The sequence below is a fragment of the Lepisma saccharinum genome, chromosome 11 (assembly GCF_977018435.1).
Source record: "Lepisma saccharinum chromosome 11, izLepSacc3.1, whole genome shotgun sequence".
Lineage (NCBI taxonomy): Eukaryota > Metazoa > Arthropoda > Insecta > Zygentoma > Lepismatidae > Lepisma > Lepisma saccharinum.
This window is the reverse complement of record NC_139239.1, coordinates 22,280,142-22,302,595: the sequence shown is the minus strand read 5'-3', so window position 1 is coordinate 22,302,595 and position 22,454 is coordinate 22,280,142. Positions and strand designations below refer to the sequence as shown.

The following is a 22,454-nucleotide window of genomic DNA, read 5'->3' as shown; positions in this document are numbered from 1 at the left end:
TATCAAAACGAAGATAGTGAATACTGAGCCATCTAGTTGGGAAAGCATAAACTAGATGAGTGAGATGCTTCACAAACTGAAGGTTTTGTAGCGAATTTTCATGGTATTTGCAAGAATATCCAAATATGCTACAACCTCTATGTGAACGAACGTCAATTATACTAGTATGCCTTCTCTTATCAATGAGAATATGATCTATCTGATTATAAGTTTTACCATCTGTAGAAGACCAGGTATATTTATGGATATCTTTATGTTTAAAAGTGGTACTTTTCACAATTAAATTCTTGAGGTTCCAAAAGTAATTAATCTTATACCACTATCAGTACTTAATTCATGAAGACTTCCTTTACCAGTCGTGGGTTTAAATGTCGCTTCTTTACCAATCTGTGCAATACAGTCACCTAACACAATTTTCATATCATACTGGGAAAATTTATCAGAGACCTGTTCTAACTCTGCATAAAATCATCTTTATCTTCTGTTGGTGCATGTATGTTTATTAAAATAATTTTACACCACCTACCCTGTAAAACTGCATATGATATTCTATCATTAATAAATTCTACTGTTTTAAGAGCCGAGATAATTCTATTATTTATGAAGAAGCTTGTTCCAGAATTACGATTTTCAGTACCACCATAGAAAAAGTATAATTTTTAGTTTTACAATTCCCTTCTCCTGGCCACCTAACTTCCTGGACAGCTACTACATCTAATTTATACTTAACTGTACACTGAAATGGCCCAGGCCTGTAAAGACCTTTGTGGATAACATTATGGTATTTACAGTGCGGCCAGTTTCTACAATGCTATTGTTGCATTATCATTATTTCAAAATGAGAAATCAGCACATTTTTAACAACATATGATTTGACGAAATGTCATAATTTTTTTAAGGTCGTGAATATAAGATGCATCCTAATTTTTCACAATTGAATTTTGGATAAAATGTGCAGCTTATTATATTCGGGCCAATACAGTATTTATTTTTAGGTGAAATTAGTTGTATGTGGACGGTTAAAGTTAGAGTGGTGTAAGTCACTTTCTTAAAAAACAAAATAAGTCTGACTCACAGCACTTTACTGATCACCACAGCAGCTGTTTCCTTTATCACTAGACCTAAAACTGTCATCTGTTGACAGTTGAATGAATCTCTGATTGACTTCACGTTTTCTGATAGGAGATTGACTTATATAGATCTGGTTTCTGTGTCTAAGTCATTTTTTTTTCAAAGTGACGTACAGCACTGTAACTTTAACCCGTCCATATATCTGACTGTTTCACAGAATTTGCATTCATTCATATTTTAAGCATTCCACAAAATAATGCTTAGAAGTCAGTATTAACCTGATGCACCCTTAGTTAGTAAAGATATGGAAATGTGTTAATATCTGCGGTGTAGTTGCACTGAAATGTTTCCATTTTGTTTTATTCAAAGATGCCCTTGAAATTTAGTTTAGTGACTTTCTGTTGAGTGGGAGGAGGGTGCATTGTTCTCGATAAAGAACTGCCTCATCAGGATGTTTAAAACACATTTTTAATTTAATAGTATTTCAGTGAAATTATTGCATTTACAATAAAATATGATGTTTCAGAAAATGGCATATAAACACCCCAAGAATATAATAGGCCCTACAAACTGAATTAATCTGAACCTTTTCGAATAGCTTGCATAAGTGAATGTCTTTCCACCCTCTCCCCATCCTACTCCGGTCCTTTATTTTCCACTTTTGAGAAATCTCCATGTCAGAGTTGTTACCACAGAGTGGTAGGACATGAGGGGTCCCAGGTTCGAATCCTAGCCTGGGCATTGGTGTTGTTTGAGTGTCCCTTCAATTTCATCATATTATCACTCATCCTCATCTTTGTGATTAGCCAAAAGTGGCAGAAAAGTGAAGGAAAATAAACCAAATCATTAAATACAGTGTATACTTTCCACCTTCCTCCAATAAAAAAACATGATCATGTTATATATTTACTGTTTTAATGACGAAAAATACTAGCCTTATTTTGAGAGAACATGTTTATTGTGTTTATTTAATACCTACATAATTACATGAAAATAACGTACTTACACATGTATAATGTGCATGCGTGTACAATGTGCACCCTGGTTTTTGATGGGGAAAAGCAACAAATAATTATATCTGTATATAATAGGCAGTACAATTCAGGTTCAAGAAATGGCTTTCTTAGTTATAGGTCATCAAGCTGTTCCTGTGCCCATCAAGAGTGAATGACATCATACTTATTCAATGAGTCATCTGTTGTTATGTGGACCAAGCAGAGAATATCCCCTGGTGTAAACAATACACCCCCCTCTCCGTCCACTGTGTTTAGCATAGCAAAGCTTTCACTCTTTAACCACATTGTTTATTAGAAGAAAGCGAGATCAAAGTTATGTTATGGATTTACAGCACTCATGAAGTTATTTCCTATATTTTCTAATATTTTGCCTGACAAATACTGCTGTGTGACAGGAGGTGCATGCTCAAATTCCACCACAATGGCATTGCTTTCCTTGGTGTTGCAGAACATTATATTACGAAGTGAAAAATCATGGGAAATTGCCTTTAAGCTGTGAAATGCAGTTTTGCTCATTCCTTCTTCAAGATATATTTTTCCATGTCTAATGTAACATTTATATGAGGCACATTTAGGACTCTCAATGCAGTTAGCAGCACACGATTTTTTCCATTAGGGCATTTACACACTTCATGTACAGTATGTAATATTATTTGACCAGTAATACATTTTAATTATTATTTTCTTTCATCCAAAGTACCATAAGAATCAGAATGTTCCTTCATTTTGTGATGGGATTATTTCAACCGCATTGCACATTAGTGTCACCATCTTCAATGGAATACTGTTGCCATATTCAGAAAATGCAGAATTTAAGCTTTACAATGACATATAACATGGTAGGTTTCCATAAACATGAAAAATCAATGCGGTGTCACAAAATCATAGAATGACTGTACGGTTTCATGTAGACTGTGTTCAAATTATTCCGTGCATAATACGCACCACATTTTTTGGAGGCAAAAATTTTGGAAAAAAGTGTGCATTATACATGAGTAAATACAGTATCTTAGCTTAAATTGCTACAATATTTTCCAATATACAAGGGTCGTTCAAGGTTGACCGGGATTTTCGTACGTAAAAAATCGATGAATAACCGGATCATGATGAAACGTGCGGGTGACGTAATGTATTCCTTCGCGAGTAACTAGCGCCCGGCATGACGTATTTCGCGCATGCACAGCAGTTGCATCGAACATGGCGACAAGCAGTGTGTCTGTGGCTGTGGAGCAGCGGTGTGTAATCAAATTTCTTGTGAAGGAGAAAGTGAAACCAGCTGAGATTTTCAGACGATTGCAAGCACATTATGGTGAACAAACGATGTCGCGGACAAGAGTGTACGAATGGTGTGAGCAGTTTCGCGAAGGACGGGAGCTGGTGACAAATCAAATGAAGCGCATGGACACTTTCGCCCGACTGCAGTCACACCAGTGAATATCGCACGTGTTGAGCAAATGATTCTTGAAAACCGGCGAGTAACAGTGCGGGATATTGCTGCCGAGGTGAATATCAGTGTCGGGAGTGTTGAGACAATCATTCACGACCACTTACGCTTCCGCAAAATCTGTGCAAGGTGGGTTCCCCACCAGCTGACATTCGATCAGAAGTGGACACGCAGGACGGTCTGTGAACAGCTTCTGAATCGGTTTCGAGCAGAAGATGAAGAATTGTTGCAATCCATCATCACGTGTGATGAAACATGGTTGCACAATTCAACCCCAGAGACCAAAAGATGCAGCATGGAGTGGCAGCATAAAGGTTCCCCGTCCCCCAAGAAAAGCAAAACCCAGCCATCCGCTGGAAAGATCATGGCAAGTGTCTTCTGGGACATGAAGGGCATTATCCATGTGGATTTTCTGGACAAAGGGAGCACGATTAATGCCCAGTATTACTTCACATTGTTGAGTGGTGCTGTACGAAAGTCCATTCGCAAGAAAAGACCTGGGATGTTGTCTGGAAATGTCATTCTTCTCCATGACAATGCCCACCCTCACACGGCCAATGTGACAACAACAACTCTGGCTGACATGCGCTGGGAAGTTCTGCCCCATCCCCCCTACAGTCCGGATTTAGCCCCCAGGGATTATCATTTGTTTGCGCCCCTTAAAGACCATCTGGGAGGGAAGAAATTCACGACAGACGAAGCACTGTGGAGCGATGTCCTCCAGTGGCTACGACAACAACCAAGTTCTTTCTACGCCAAAGGAATTCGAGAGCTGCCAGAACGATGGCAACGGTGCATCGGCGCGCACGGAGAATACTTTGAAAAACTGACATAGTTTGGTGTTTCTTCTGCTACCTATTTCCTCTGCAGAAATAAAAGTCCCGGTCAACCTTGAACGACCCTTGTACTTATTATGTTATGCAGCAGTAACTTTAATTAATTCTTGTCAACAATAAATCCAACCGTTTTGAAAACCATTATTCACACACTCGGTGGAGGTATATACAGTGGAACCTCGATTTTATGTTTTTCAGAGGACCAAGATGAAAGGAAAGAACTTACAATGCAGGAAAATGTAAAATCGAGGAAAGTTTTACATCATTTTGCTGTGTTGGGACCAACAAGAATGAATATATAAGATGGAAAAATGTAAAATAAGAGAACATAAAATTGGGGTTCCACTGTAGTTGTTTGGACCCCACTTTAAACTATAGATCCAGATGCAAACAATTATATATAATCAGAAACTGATCAAATCAGTTTGGTTGTCTGGCCCTTAAAAATGCGTTACAGTGGGAACCCCAATTCTACATTCATGGTCTGAGCACATTTTCATACATTGTAATTTTTGACTTGATCCCCTGTGAAACAAAATCGAAATTTTGAAAAAAATCATACAAATTTTGCCAATTCTGCTAATGCATTTACGGTTTAGGCAGTAGCGTACGCAGGATTACATCAAGGGGGGTGTTATCTCGAAAACTTTCTACAAATTCACATTACCATTCTTTTATTATACTTTAATTAATTAATAATAATAATAAATTAATTAATAATTCTTATAATTAATTAATTAGTTTAATTACTACTAATGCAGCTGCTATTTATGAAAGAAATAGAACAAAATTACAATTCTTTTGTTTCAAAATAATTGTCTAGTCAACGGTTATTTGTATATGATAAGTGAGACATTTTAAGTGTGAAGAAAATCCATAAAAACAAGCAAATATATTACATTTATTGAAATAATCGAAATATGAAACTCATTCAAGGAGCCGCGCTGGTCTAGTCTGACAACTTCATGGGATATCCGGGTTCGATTCCCGGAATTGGTTGGAATTTATCCAGCCTTGTCTCCGGACCCAGCCTATGGGTATCTGAGAGCAACCTTGGGGGATGAAGGCTGCCGGAGCATGGTGCTGATCACATCACCTGCAAAATAGTTCGAGATCAAGAATCTTTGGGGCCCACCACACCACTATGTGTGACTTCATGGCACGGTGCTATATACACGGGGGAATTTACATTACCTTTACCTATGGAACTCACCCAGGGTGATGATGAAGCGCGAGAATACATGTTGCTAAATTCCACTGAGTCTATGTTTTCGTTGTAAAGTAAGTTTATAGACATTCCAACACATTTATCCCTTCTAGGTGATTCACAAAAGACTTCGTCGACATTATTTAATGATGTGGATGTAGACTCAGCATCACTTGAGAGTTCACAAGGGGATGTGAAATCAGTACCGGGAAGAACGTTTGCAATAAGGACGAAGCAAGGAATTTTCACAATTCTCGCAAGAGTCACTGTGCGACTTTTTGCAAAAGAAAATTGCAAAATTGAACTTTGCGGCCGCTTAGATTGTGTTTGGAATGTTGTGTTTTTCTTCATGCTGCATGGGAATAGAAAATCCAAATTATTATTATTATTATTATTATTATTATTATTATTATTATTATTATTATTACTGTCGCAGATCTTTGACTGTGATAAATTAGCCATTTTTAATTTTTTCTACAGCATTTTCCATAATATTTCAAGAGCTCAAGGGGGGGGGGGTTAAACCCGGTAACCCCCCCCTTGCGTACGCCACTGGGTTTAGGTAAAGCAAACATGCCTATTAGTTCTACAAAAGGAAAATAACATTTAGAGTTACAATACAAGCAAATCTGAACCAACAATGATTTGCTCTTCCTTTTTTTAGATTTCCGTGTGCTGCTACAGCGAAATTGTTAATTCAGTGTGGAGCTAACGTCAATGCAATGGATCAAGATAGAAATACACCTCTACACATTATAGTCAGTTACCAGAAGCCCATCAGGTATGTTGTAGCATGTTAGACTAAAATTAACTGCATAATAAGTTTATTTCTTGTCATTGTCTCTAGTGCATGCTTGGGTGTGGGGAATTACCACACAAAATAAACATGCCTATATTGACAAGAAATGTAGTATGCTGTTGTATTGCAATGTAGCCAGATGATGACAAACTTCACTGGTGTTCGACTGCTGGATTTTAGGAGGTTGGATGGAAAATATCGCAAATGTTGCTGGGATTGAAAAGATGGGTGTGAGTTCAGGATCTATGGTGGCATGCATAACTTATATCTAAGCTCTTTCCCTTCATTTACGAGAGGAGGTATTCGTTGATGGGGATAGTTGGCATGGGTGATAATTGTGTAATCAAGGTTTTAAATGTAGGAACAGTGATTGGTGGAAAAATGTTGTTGATGTTTCATGCATATAAGAGCCAAAGCACTACTTAGGGGAGGAAATAAAAGGGTGAAAAAGAATAACAAAAAGATATTTCATTTCATGTATTGTCAACATACAGGGTGCAGCAATGAATTGGGCAATTTTAAATGCTCCACAAAGACAAAAGAATACATAATATATAACAAAACGTACATAATTAAGACAAAATGAACTACATTTTGCATTGAAGAAGAAATCCCAAAAGAAAATACGAATACAATCCTTTATTTTGATTTAGTTGAAAATAACATTACTACGATGACTTCCATTTCGTTCCACACAGTCTATCAGTCTTTGGGTAGGAATTTGAGCCACCTCTTATCGGATCCAATCTTTAAGTTTATTGAGGTGGGTGGGTTGGAAGATTTTTGTTTTCAAATGCCCCCAAAGAAAATAATCAGGTGCATATATTCTAGGCTATCTTCAAAGCACATATATAAATGCTGGAAATAATCGACTAGCAAATGTGACTGATGCTTCACTCTCACATAATGACTGCAGGGAGAAGCGCTAGTGTATGATCATCTTTACTTTAACGTATCACCAGGCTGCTTCTTCTGAAGAGTCTTTCAGCCCATGACATATTTGTGGTGGCTTGGAGCCCCAAGCACTGGACAGTGATGGCTTCATTTCATCCGGGAGGTAGGCCCTCAGTGTTGCCAACAATGGAAATTCGCTAAATCGCTGAAAAAAATATGTAAAACATATTTAATTGATGGCAGAGCGTATTTTCCAGGTTAACAAAAAATGCATGTTAACGTTTGTATGAGGAAAAAAATTGCTTCGTAACTAAATTATGTGGATGTGGATGAGAACAAGCTGTATCATTTGCTGTACCCACCTAAAAGATATACATCTGTACAATATTACTCTAATTCGACAGATAGGTTGCTAATATATACACAAAGTAACCAGAAAATTAGTTGGTTACCAGTGTTTGGAGTATAAATTCCTATCTGGGGTAATACTTGTTCAAGTTTAGGGGTAGACCGGGGAATGTTTGTGTGGTTTGTGCGAATCAACATGGAGACAATACAGTAGGCAGGGGTGCCAATGCAAATTATCCAAGCTAAGGGAATGCTTCATGAAAATTACATCACCCCTCTTCCCCATCCTTCAAGCACTGCTCGTCTCTTTTCCAGTTCCAATCTGCCAAATTTAGTGATTTTTCCCTGAAGTTGGCACTCTGCTTCTCCTTGGAATTTCACTTCCAGTTTTGCTATTTGGGACATTTACACAGTCAACCATGTTGTCATCAAAGTATGTATACTTCAAGTACGCCCCCCCCCCCCCCTGCTGTCAAAATGTCAAAACCCTCAAGCTCCTGGTGGGGCTCGGTACAAGACATCCCTTCGGTACCCAAGATACATTTGGCAACATAAACAATCCTTGTTGTCATAGCAACTAGCCACTCCACATGCTTTCCAATGACGCCGGTCGGTGCCTCGATCCGCATTCAAAAAGAGGATTTTTTGGTCAAACTTGTGTCTGAGTTCCTTGTGTCATGTAGCATGTTGACCACAGACGGGAAGTGTATTTTAAAAAAAAATCAGTGACCGAGTCCATGTTGTTGTGTTGTGTTGTTGACATTTGTTATTCTGTACTTCTGTTTGGTAGCGTTGTCCCCTTGCAATCAAGGGGTCCCGGGTTCGATACCTGGTGGAGCCACAAGTGGCTTGGATACCAATTTAAACTGTAGGTCCAGTCCTGATTAGCCTTCTTCTGCATAAAGTGGACTTAAAACACCAAATCAATCAATCAATCAAATTGTACTTTTGTTCTGTGTGCATGTGATAAAATCAGGAGAAGAATGGATATAATCCATGAACTCGTGTCAAAGATGCCATTCTCGCCGCTTACTTAGGAGGATAGGCTTCAAATCATACAGACAGGTAGGCCTCTCCCACCTCTTTCGGACCTTACAGCCGAGCACAAAGAAAAAAATAAGGTCTATATGAGGTGTTCTTACAAGACCAGCTACAAAAATTATCCTTGGTTGATTGGGTCGAGTACACTTAATAAATTGTACTGCTGGGCATGTTTGCTTTTTTCCATTAACAAAAGTCCTTGGAATATGACAGGATTTAGTAATTTTAATTATTTAATAACTGCTTCTGATAAACACCAAAAGTTACTTAGTCATATACATGCATTCAGTAACTTACAGACATTTGGTTCTCAAAGAATTAATCATTCTCTGAATTTGCAAGAGAAGATTGCCGATAGTTTGCATAATGAAAAAGTGAAATAAAAGAGAATTATTTTAAGAAGATTAATTGATGAAAATAGCTTTTGTAGGGAAGCAGGAATGTGCATTTAGAGGCCACAGTGAGTCTGGGGACTCAACAAATAAAGGTATGTACATAGAATTTTTGGAATTTTTAGCAACATACGATCCAACAATAGCTAATCATTTAAAAACCGCAACGGTGTTTAGAGGGATGTCACCAATAATACAAAATGATTTAATTGATGCAATAGCTCGTGTAATTACAGATCATATCAAATTCAGCATTCATTGCAATATTACTTGACAAGACAACTGATCTAATAACAAAAGTCAGTTATCAATAGTCATACATTTATGGATAATGAGGGAAACTGTCCAAAATGTGAAAGAGGAAGAGCCTTTCCCTTCTGCCGGACAGATTTTTGTTTTAAATTCAAACCCTACTATATTTTGAGATAGCCCTGGTCTTGAAGTGAGCATGCGCCACTGAAACTAATTACTTGCGGGACATATCTGGTGATCTGGCGGGCCAAGGAATATTCCCTGTTGTTTTCGTAATGTGTTTTTACAGCGCACTGTGCTCCATTCTACAAATCCATCATAAATGGCAGTAGTCACATGTTGCCTCTGACACAACAACTAGCTATATCCAGTGTTGCAAACTTGCCTGATTCATTGCTACAACCCTGTATTAAAGACTGAGACCAAGTTAGAATACATACCTGTTTTGTTTATAGCATGAAATATTATTTTTTTTAATGATGATAAACATGCTGTACAACATCGTGGGAAAGATTTTTTAAAGCAAAACTCATTGCCATTACCTTGTTACTTTCATTAAGGAGGTTACTATATCGGTACTTCATCAGCATCAGCAAATAATTCACATAGGTTCATCCCGTATCAAAAATATAGATTAAACTTATGATTTTTGACAACTGGTAACTGAAGTGTCCCAAGTTCCTTATGTCTTTTTTTCCAGTTTTTTCTCTAATAATTAGAAACAATGCATGTTTATTACCTCCTCTCTGAATAATGCATCTGTATAGTTGCCATTATTATAGAAAGAATGTTCAAAAATTATAAACCATGTAACTTTTCAGCCAGTGCCGTTGACATTAATCTCTTTAAGACCAGACAACATGACAGCATTTAACATGCCATATCTCTAAAACTAATGACAATATTTCATTTGTTTTTAGTTCAGTAATACACATTATGACATGCTTGAATAACAAAACAATCCTAACACCATTAAGCCTTGTTTCCATGATATGAAAAACTCAATATGCTGACCAAGGCAGAAAATTTATTTTAATAATAAATAAATTTTCTGCCTTGGTCAGCATATTGAGCTTTTCAAAACAATCCTGTTAATTTTAGTGTTTTTAAAAACGATTTTTATGAAGGTTTATTTATTTTCAAGCAAATGTCTGCAATGTTATTGGAATCTGGCTCTGGTGTCGGATGTATGCACGCAAATTGCTTGAAATTTGCAAGTACTCACGACAAAGGACCACTCTTCAATGACATGACACTTCCGTCACCACGTTTTGATAAAAATCCCATAAACAGGTAATCTATTGTAAAAGAATTGTAAATTTCGTGAAATTTTGGAAATTGGGTTATCCCACCTGGCCTCTTGATTGCCAGCAATAAACAATAACAGTCCCGTCTCATGGTACAAACATGTAGAAACAATCCATCAAGGAGCTAGGAGAGAAAGAAAAGCAATTATTTTGATTAGTATAAATTAGCCATCTTGCATTGAGAAATAACATTCTTGAAATTTGAAGCAATTTGCAACCGTAGGGCTGAATTTCCGAATTTCCCAACTAAGATTGTTGATACACTGCTTCTTTACAGGGGCATTGTTTTTCCAATTACGACTTTTAATATGACTTTGCATGATTGTAGGAACATTACAGTACTACGTACTATATTTCCACATCCACTTCAGTATTTTGTAGTGGCTGTAGGCAGGTAAAGTTACCTGTGCATATTGCACCATGCCAAGAAGGCACATTTGGCAGATGTGTAGGTAATGCCCCACACACATTCTCGATCTTTGGCCATTTTAGATGTGATGTGATCAGTACCATGCCCTGGCTGCCTTTACCCTCTAGGGTTGCTCCCAGGTACCCATTTATTTGAGGCTAGGAGAACCCCAGAGCTTCATTCAGGGACAAGGCTGGAAAAATTCTGACCTCAGGTCACCTATCCTGGGAATCAAACCCAGGTCTCCCACGTGGCAGTAGTTTACGCATGTATAATGCGCACCCTGGTTTTTGATGGAGAAAAGTGACAAAAAATTATATCTCGAATATAATGCACAGTATAATCCAGGTTCAAAAGTGAATGACTTCATGAGTTCCCTGTTGCTATGTGGACCAAGAGGAGAATATCCTCTTGTGTAAACAATAAGTCACCAGCCCATGCAACCTCCCCCCTCTCCCTCCACTGTTACACTCCCACACCTTATTTATTCTGTAATAGTAGAAAAAGAAATCAATTAGAAAATGAGATCAAAACTACATTATGGATTTGCAGTGCTCAGGATGTTATTTTCTATTATTTCTCGCCCAACAAATACCGCTGATACGCATTCCATGTGATAGGAGCTGTGTGCTAGAATTCCGCCAGAACGGCACTGCACATTTAGGACCCTCAAACTAGCAGTTAGCAGCACAAGATTTCTTCTATTAAGGCATTTACACACTCCATATGTCATATTATTTGGCCAGTAAAACAATTTAAATATTATTTTCTTTTTACGTATCTTTTCTTTCATCCAAAGTACAACAAAAATAAATCACAATGTTCCTTCATTTTGTGATGAGCTTATTTCAACAGCATTGCAAATTAGTGTTGCCATCTTGAATGGAATAATATTGCCATGTTCAGAAACTGCAGACTTTAAGCTTTACAATGATATATACCATGAGAGGGTTTCAGTAAACATGAAAAAATCAATGCAAGTGTCACAGAATCATGGAATGACCCTGTACGGTTTCATGTTGGCTGACCGAATTATTCCATGCATAATGCATACCACAGTTTTTGGGGGCAAAAATTTTGGAAAAAAAGTGCACATTATACATGAGTAAATACGGTACATATATATTCTGTATAATTTAAAATATCTTCTTTTTATAATCCAGACGTGTGAGAAGCTGTCATTGAACATGGTTGTACTGTGACTGCTGTTGTGATAGTGTGATTTAACCATGCTGTTCAGTGTTGATGAAAATATTTCTTACTTATTTCAAGACAAATTCTTATGTACAGTGTCGTGCACAAATTTCCATTAGATTTGGAAAGGAAGCACTAGCCAAGAGCGTAATTGCAATGCTGGTAAACAAATTCTGTGAAACTGAGTTTGCATTGGACACAGAACATAATCACAAGGTCTGTTTTAACAGTATGCATCATTGGTGATATTCAGGAGGCCCTTATGAGATCACCTCACAAGTCTTTGCAGTGGTTAAAAAAAAAAAAAAATGAAGAAAATAACATTTCCAAAGGTTCTGCTCACACTGCAGCAAGTAAAATGCTGGAATGCTATCCATATTGAATGCACGTTTTCCATGAATTGAAACCGACTGATTATTGTAAAAGTGTGCTGTATTTATTGCCAGTTGTTTAAGACATTCGTTCATGGGGACAATATCATCTTAGATCAGGAATATTTCACAGACGACACATGGTTTCACCTCAGTGGATGTGTGTAGCCAAAATTACGTGCATGGTGCATTGAAAACCCACATCTCTTTATCAAGTCTCCTCTGCATCCTACGAAAATTGGCATCAAGTGTGCCATCTCGCAGCGATGAATTGTTCTTTCAAACAACTAGGGATGCTGACACCTAGCAAGATATTGTCAGGCAGTTCATAGCCTTACTGCAAGAGGATGAATGTCCCTGCTGGGTGTAGTAAGATAGTACAACCTGTCATACAGCCAATTCCACTGTGAGGATGCTGCAGAAATTTTTTGGTGACAATCATATCTAAAGGACAATGGCCACCAAGATCTCCAGATTTTAGCAGGCCAGACTACTTTTTGTGCACACTTAAAAACAAACTAAAAAAAATATTCCACGCACCTTGGACAAGTTGAAGATGAACATCACTCATGCTATCCAGATTATCGACCACGGAATGCTCCATAGGGTTGCCAGGAACTTTGGTGAAAAGTGTGGACAAATGCATTGAACTTCAGGGATTTAATTTTCAATGTATGCTGTATTTACATTTACTCCCATGCTGTTTCTACGATGGGTCCTGTTTTAAGTTGATCACTCTGTATGTTGTGAGAAAATCTAAAATCGTGGTTACACTGTATGTGTGTATGTTTGTATATATATATATATATATATATATATATATATCAATTTCTACTAGAATAAATAGTAACTATATCTTTGCAAAATATATTTTGGAGCGTAAGTATAGTTGAGTCAAAGATGATTTACTTTCGCAGTGTTATAACAGTGGGCAGGCCATGTGGCACGGATGGGAGAGGAAAGAGGAGTTTACAGGATTCTTGTTGGGAAACCTGATGGTAAGAGACCTGTAGGAAGGCCAAGACGAAGATGGAGGGACAACGTTGAGATGGACCTAAGAGAAATCGGTAGAGATGGAAAAGAGTATATAGAACTTGCTCAAGATAGGGACAGATGGAAGGCCTGTGTTGCTGCAGCCATGAACCTTCGGGTTTAAGAAGGCTAGGGAGTTAGTTAGTGTTATAACAAAGGGAAGTGTTCAAACATTGAGAATATCACCCCTTCCCCAATAAAAGTACTATTCTGTCATGATGACTAGTAAGTTTAATATGGTATTGTAGACAAAAATCCACATATTAAGTTTTATTAGTATGCTGAAAATGTATTATTAATGACCTTTGTCTGTTTTCAGTGATTTTTTAACATTGCATTCCATAATCATGGCGTTGATAGAAGCTGGAGCTCATATGGATACTGTAAATATTAAAGGAGAAACACCATTTGAAGCGGCTACAACAGGTACATCTATTTCTGTGAACTTAATTATATGTTAAATGGCAACGTCATGTGCTTAATGGGCCATGAATTTTCCCAAATTTTTAGATTTTGGCATGCTGAATTACAAAATTTCATTGTTTATTGTTGATTAGTTGGTGTTTTAACATTATGCAGGAAAATTTAACTGAAAACAAACATGAATATAGACATCACTTACTTCCAATTTGTTGGAAGGAGGGGAGGGGGGGGGATCATAGGTGGGAATTCTGTTTTCTGTTGAAGGTATATGGATATCCTTGACTTGGCCTATTTTTTTATTATTTTCATCAGTACAACTTTCATTATTATTATTATTATTAAAATTATAACAATAATAGTATCTTAATGTTTTAGTTTTTTTGTTATTTAGCATCGTTTTTCTAACTTTTAGGTTAATTACAAATGTCTGCCAGTAACTACTGAAAACTTGTGCTTTTAAGTTTATGAACAATTTCAGTCCATTTCTGCAATGAATACGCGAGTTTTTTTTCTGTCTGTTGTTGCCTATTTGAAAGGTAGCTGCTATTTTGAGTTCCTACTGTGGGAAAATTATGAAATTATCTTGATGTTCATAAATTTAGTGTCCATTTTCAATGCCTTTTTTGCTTGCCTGTTATGAGTTTAGTTGATCCTTGGCCTAATAATAACACGAGATGTAAACACACAAGGAAGGATTATGTAATGGTTTTCTGTAATTACTGGCAAGGACAATGCACCAGTCCCAGTACCATATAACTATGATATTCACGTCATTTTCTGTTTTCTTTTTTCGTTTATGACAGTTGAATTACCATGTAGTACAAATATTGTGTTTGTTAAAAGGCTCTTTAAAACACTGATTTTAATTTTAGAGCATGGACTTTTCAAAGGTTCAGTCGTAGACACTTCAATGGAATCATTACAACCTGGTTGTGTCCATGGCTGTACCAATCAAATTGCATCAGGAGAACTATTTGTTGTTGAGTGTTGATGTTTGTTTTTATACTTTTTGGATGAAAACCAAGACTTTCACAGGAAGTAAAAAACTGAACACACACATACATCTGCTGCAAAATGACCAGACCTCATAACAAAAGCACAAAAAATTACATCTTTATCACAGGCCGGAGGCTAAGTCCCGAATCATTGACTTGTTGATAAACACAAGGGACTTGGTAGGATTAATTGTTCTATCATTAAAAATATTTTCAGTCGAGTAGCCAATCGATATCTGCGCTCCAACGGCCGTCATCTTGAAAATAATCGCCATATTTGATATATTTCGGGAATGGTGTCGCCTATCAACGTCCGGTTTTCTCAGAAATGTTTCAAATACTGTAAACTTTCATAATAAATCAATAAATTATTTTTGAAAAATAAGAAATAGAACTTTTTCAGAAAGTCTTGATTAATAATTTTCGAACCAAAAAATGGCATTTTATATTTTGTAAGATTACTTGGTGTTTGTTAGAAGTCTTTAGACAAACTGAACCCCTAATTTTTCTAGATTTATAAATTTACCTTAAATAACATTTTTAGAGAAATACAATTTACAAACAAGTCAACATAATTTTTGAAAAAAGAACCATTGTTAAGACTTTCAACTCTCAGTTATTCTCATAAAATGTTTTGTAGTTTTTCTGAAAACTTCTATTTCCTATTTTTTTTAAATATAGGTATTGATTTATTATGAAAGTTTACACTATTTGGAACATTTCTGAGAAAACCGGACGTTGATAGGGTAGATCGTTCCCGAGATATACCAAATCAAAAAATATCAAATATGGCGGATTATTTAGAAGAATTATTTTTAGCTCAGGTATCGATTGGGTACTCGACTGAAAATATCTTTAATGATACAATTAATCCTACCAAGTCTCTTGCTTTTATCAACAAGTCAATAACTCGGGACTTAGCCTTCGGCCTGTGATAAAGATGTAATTTTTTGTGCTTTTGTTATGAGGTTCGAAGTCATGTGAAATGCAAGTACTGCACAACTAGAAGCCTCGACACAATGTGCTGTTTATGAAGATATAGTGAACAATATTGCATATTACAGTACAAGGCATAGAAATAGTTTTTTTGTGCCATGCTTTAAAATTCTTTCAATTTTCAAGGGTTTGCATTGGCATTGGGTCAAAGTGGCATCAGCCCAGCCCTAGAATAAATGCTCCTGTTTGGATTGTTAGTATAATGTGATCTTCTTTTTTGCAGGTGTGGCCGAAATAATTCTCCGAACACAAACAAAGATTAGTTTAAAATGTATGGCGGCAAAGGCTGTCAAGACGTATAATTTAACATATCAAGGGCAAGTTCCTCAGTCATTAGAAAGTTTTATAGAATTGCATGGTCCAGGTGTCCAGCAAGGATGACTAGTTGACGAGAAGATAGAAGACAGTGATTCCTGATTCCTGTTTTAATTGGTGTTATTGAATTAATGTAATATTTCATATTCCGCAAGGCTCTTAAGTCTGGAAGATATGCTGTTACAATTAGGTCTGGCATTTTTTTTTATTTTTGAAGAAATAACTTTTCTCAGGATAGTTTTAAAACCTAGCTAATGAAAAGCAAAACAAAAAACAAAAAATATGTTAATGATCGAAAGTGAACTATGCAAAATAATGTTAGGTTTGGATGTAAAAAATTATTTAAGTTGTGTTGAAATTCTCTATGAAATGGTGTGTTTATGTACACTTGTTATTTTCTATACATTTTTCATGTTTATTTATATATGTATAAAAACCACACCACAGATGAACTGTAAGGTCCGTTTCTTGTGAGGTGAATAATAGGTTGAATTGGTGAGTGTGCTTTTTATCTAAGTCAACAAGTAACATGCAAATGTTTTTTTTTTTTTTAATGCAAGTCATTTCTTACGAGTGAAGCTCTATAGTCTGTAGGTGCTTCGTATATTTATGCAATTTTCAAATGCTACCAGTTTTATGAATTCATTGTTCTTAAAATTTTATTTATGAGAGTACGGTAGTATTTGTATCTTGCGTCGGGATGACTATCCAAGCTGCTCAAGAAGTGCATGCAGTATTTCTTGTAAAGATCGATGTGTACACAAGGATTCTGTAACTTTTGTATAAAATATGTGGATGAAATATAATGAAAATGAGTTAACGTGATTACTCTTTCTATGTGTGGAAATGTTTCAGAAGCTTTGCTAACAAGATGTATTCTGTATAAAGAAAGTGTCTATGCTTATCTAATAAATTCGTTAACTATAGTGTTTATGTTACTGCACTTTTGACAGAAATTTGTTGATCTATTGTTTAAATAAATAATTAAAATTATTCATGGTTGTTTTTATTTTTGGTGCTCAACAAAATGGTTTGAAACATTTAATTGAAAACTCTATGCATATTACTTATTACTTTGCCCGGATAGTTATGTACTTAAAGTACCTAAAATATGCACTTTTGAAAAACATGTTACTTTTTTTCTTTCAAGTTCTGAATTCTTGCACACACTCTTGTTTAAACTGCTGTTTTATAAATGATCGAAAAATTACATTCCTTACAGATCATGACTGAACTTGATTACATGGCATCTCAAATTTTCAACCTTGAAATTTCATCTGTTTTCGACAAAAATATTTTTTAACTCATTCCACTTCACAAGATAAAATTGGGCAATATTTTAAGGCAAAAGTAACTGGAGTGTCACGTTCAAGGTCACCTATAGACTGTCCATTGCATTATTGTAGTTTCACTGTCAAAAAGAGTAGTTGTCGAGTGTTCCCGTGAGGAGAATGAAAGAAGTCTCATCTCATTGTGACAAAGAAATAGGAAGTTATATTATTAAGAAGACAACACGACCAATGCACAGACACAAAATACAATTTTTGTATTGGCTTTTGCCTCTAAAATATGCAAGAAGTTTACATATTGGTAAAGTAAATTAGTGCACGACACATGTAGATTTGTGTAGAAAAGAAATTGAACATCATAGGTGATGGTTTAACTAGGCAGTACAAAACTTACTCGCCTACACCCCTTGCCAATTCTCGTTGCAACCTCTTGATACCCTTCCAAAAAAATACACATTTTGCACCCTCCTATTCCTATGGTTCCCAACGTCACAGACGTAATGGTGATGAAGGAACTTGCTTGTATGGGTGTTGAGGCAAAGGGGTGTGTGAAACAAGCATAAAAGTTAGGAGAGAGTAATCACCACTCAGCTGCCTCATGAAGATGTTGGCACCATTTTGAATTATTCCCAGTTGTAAAGAAATTCCTAAAATGTTCTCGCTTGATTTGCAACCATTTCTGAAAGTTGTGCATGGCCATTTTAAAATCAGAAGTACATGTTCAGTATTTTGATGAAATGTTTAGTATTAATTAATAATCTCAATTATAAAATAATGCACCATCATGGCATTTGATTATATTTAACCCTCCGTTGGTATATGTGTTTCAGAGTAGCGCAGTTGGTATACGTGCGAGCGTGTTTTTTTGGCATTTTCTCCAATATAGTTCTACATTTTATTACATTAAAAATAGTTTATAAAAATATATTGCCTACATGTTATTATTACATGTTAAAATTTATCTTATTTATTACATAATAACAAAAAGATATTATTTTATTGTAATATTACTGATTACCTAATTTGAGAGACAATTTATCACGGAAAACACAACAATTTTTTTAATTTTATTTGGAATTTACTTTTCATGTTAACAAATTTGCACAACATTAGTAATAAATTCAATAACTTATTATGTGTTGACGAAGGTGATTTACATTCTTCTTTGTAGTTTCATCCCACCCAATATATTGATGGAAAAGAACATGTAAAAATAGGCTCATCTTCACAGGGAGTTTGATCTGTGTTGCTATCATTTTCGCTTTTCAATAACTCCTCAACAACATTATCATCTGTGCCCTGCCCAGGTCTTCTCTTTTTGTCATCACTCGGTTCAGCAAGCAATGCTCGGAACTACCATTGTTCATTCGTAACAAAAATCCGGTTTTAAAGTTCATTTAGCCAGAAATAATGACAGTAATAAGTGAATTAAGTCAAATAAAATAACTACCGAAGAATCAAACCAGAAAACAGTGATACAACACGAATTCAGTGCACACAGAAATAAAATATGCATGAAGAAAATGGTTACGCTGTTGGTATACGTGTGAGCACGAGCTCACAAAACACGGACTGCCATGAAAATGACATGTCTGCGCAGACAGAGAACAATGCCACAACCTATAACTGGTGTCATCTGGTCATAGACATTCCAAACTACAGCTAAAAAGACCAGAAAGTGATATCATTATCCGGGCCTGAAAAACTTACAATTATGTCCCAGAGTTAGTGCCTCGCTGACATGTATACCAGCGGAGGGTTAAACCACACACATTTTTAGTATGTTGTTCTATTAAAGTATATTATTAACGAGCTTATTTGTACCTGGGCATGAGTGTTTTTTGTGAGTGTCCCTTCATCAATTTCATCATATTACTCTCGTTTTCGTGATTGGTCAAAAGTGACAGAAAGCAGTGTTAAATAACAAAAATCAAATGAAATAGTACTAATGAGTTAATGCATTGGAAATTACCTAATAGAACTCAGAAGTAAATAATACCAAATACACATCTCAAACTTCTTTGGTTGCAGAAATGTTTTGTCTTGTTACAGGTAAGATACAAACAAGTTTTGTAGTAGTCCATATACCAAGACAAAATTGTAATTATTTTGCACATTACAATGATAGGAAAATGCTAAAAAGGAATGATGAAGGGTTTAAAATTGTCACCAATATTTATAAGCTATCATCTTATAATGAAGGGATTCTGGGGTCGATCCCTGTTAGAGGCATGTTGCAGAGTGGTTTGAATCCTACTTGACACTGTAGGTTCAGTTCTGTTTAACATATCTGAGCATAAAATGAAGTTGAACTTCTGAAGCACTTACACTTATTTAAACAATTATTATACATGATTTATTAATGATAATGTTTTGTACAAATTACCAAGTAATATCTAATAGATAATGCGACACTGGTGCCGAGTTCAATCACATTTGGAGGAGGAGGTTAGGACAGGGTTTTGTAGCTTTACACTCATTTAAATTGTAAGATACATATGTGAAACTATTACTTCTTAGCCATGGTTGCAAGACTTTTTGCAGATTGGAAATAGATGACTCCTACACTTAAATATTGAGACTAATATTATTTATATATATTGTTTAATGTGCACAGAATAAACTTCCTCGTGGCACACTTCTTTATGAACAATCTTTCACACAGCCATGTTGGCTGTTGTAGATATGTATTTCCCAGTGGAGCCCAATTATGATCCCCTTCCAATGAGCTTTGATAAATTTATAGTTTATTGTTGCAGATGGGAGAGGAAATAACAAGATACAGGTGTGGAGTAAAAAGCGAGAGAGTCAATCCTGCTGAAAAAAGTACTCTTACAATAAATATAATAATAATGTTGTTAATAGGTACACGTTGATACATGCAATGAAGTTGTTTAAAAGGAAATATATTATTGATTAATTGTAAACTGTTTAATCAGAATCAAATAATAGTAATTAGTAACCCTTATACAAATATAATCATTATCAAATAATAATAATTATTATTATTATTCTATAAGTATTAAAACTTTACTATCTTTCGCCTGCTGAAGTTAAACCCCTATTATTTCTGTATATACACACACGGCCGTATTTCAGATTTTAACATATAGATAAGTGTACAGAAGTAGTCAACATAATGAAAGAGCACCTTTTTTTAGGCCAAAAATTTTCCTGATACCTAGTTCTGGAAACAAAATAGGAGCCCTAATTTGGTTTCTTCTACGAGATCATTATAGATTGACAGTTAAGACATTTTTTTCTAAAAACGTTGAGCTAACGGAATAGCAGCAGCCTTTTAGGGGACGTAGTCTATCCTTGACCCCTCTTTAGCGGCCTCACTGTCCGTAGTCCTGTATCCCACCTTCTCTGACTCATGCGCCGCTGCTAACATACCTGAAAGGTGTTTTTAAGGTACTAACAAGACTGAGTGGTTCAGTTCCGGTTTGATTTGAAATAATTATTGTGTGAAGATGATATGTTACATTATTTATTTGTTTTGGAGGTTATTGAAATAATTAATCAAAGAGGCATTAATTAAAATTCAACCAAAACAGTTCCATAATAAGTGTTTCCATCATGCGGCATTGTGCATTGGTGAGTAAAATTAATCTTCATTCCGTCTCTAAAGGTGCGTTTGATATTGTTTAAAACTTCGGGACATATACCTAGAATGACCATCTCAATTATACCATGTTACAATTTCAACATTGTTTCCGGAATTACTGTATTAATGTTGTAATTACAGATCATGTTTTCAGCGCATATGCAGTTACGATTCAGTCTTCGTGTGTGTGCAGGTTCTGCTTGTCAATGGAATTTGATAATGTTTTCTGCTTTTATCATAGCTAATCTGTTACCTGCGTATTTTATACACCTGCGGACATGAAATTTCGTCTTGTTGCAGGACAAAATAGTGAAGCTTTTTACTGCGTATAATTATTTCTTAAACGCCATAACGGGAAGAATAATTGAAGCTTTTTGCGGTAATCAAGAACATAGAAATAGGGGGTTCCGGGTTCGACCTCCGTAGAGGCAAATTACGCAGTGTTCTACTTTAAGTTGGAAGTTCTGTCCCAATCAGTCCGCCAGAGCGTAAAGTGGACTTGAAACAAATTTTGCCAAGCTTTAAGAGAGAGAGATATATATATAAGAATAAAATCAGTGGAATATTTCGATAGTTGCTGTACCAAAGGAATTGTGAGAATGAGTGGAATTCCCATTGCACACAGCTTACCCGGATTTATATAGTCCTACATGGAGGTCCAGGGCATAGATAAAATAACCAATGGGTCCAGGGATGGCCACGTGGCCTCCTACTGATCAGTAGCGCCAAGTTCACAATTTTTTTTTGGGGGGGGGTGACAAGTTTGCCATAAACAATATTTCTGAAATATTGTTTCATATACATACCCTATATATACACAAATATAGGTAATATCTACCCTTCTTGAGAAATTTAGGGTGAAGGGAGAAAGTACATTGCCCCCCTCAAAATTTGCCCCTATGCTACTGACTGCAGGTAACATGATTTTTGAGACTACAGTAAAAGAACTGAAGAAGAGGGTGATATCGAGGATTTACGACTTAGTGCGGATTTTACTTGAAGTTTTCTCTACGAATTTTATGCAAATTTATAATGTTTGTACACGAGTAACTAGTAGGTCAGATTATGGTTATTTGTTTGTTATATTTTTGGTTACATTTCACCAATACTTTTTTTATTGTGTCAATATCATCAATCATCCTATCGTCGCTGTTAAACTAAGACAATAAACGGGTATCAAATAAGCAAAATTCTCATGTTTTCATCAAGCTATTTA

General features: G+C 35.9%; 1 protein-coding gene across 1 annotated transcript in view; it reads left to right on the top strand.

Moving 5' to 3' along the window:
* The window catches only part of Fem-1 (protein fem-1 homolog B), a 46,523-nt gene extending 29,194 nt beyond the window's left edge, over nucleotides 1-17,329 (top strand). The window contains exons 6-8 of the mRNA XM_083130814.1: nucleotides 6,239-6,355; nucleotides 13,933-14,039; nucleotides 16,251-17,329. Coding sequence (XP_082986940.1) covers nucleotides 6,239-6,355; nucleotides 13,933-14,039; nucleotides 16,251-16,408 — 382 coding nt within the window. The 3' untranslated portion in view covers nucleotides 16,409-17,329. The remainder of the gene's footprint in view (nucleotides 1-6,238; nucleotides 6,356-13,932; nucleotides 14,040-16,250) is intronic.
* Nucleotides 17,330-22,454: the final 5,125 nt, after the last annotated feature.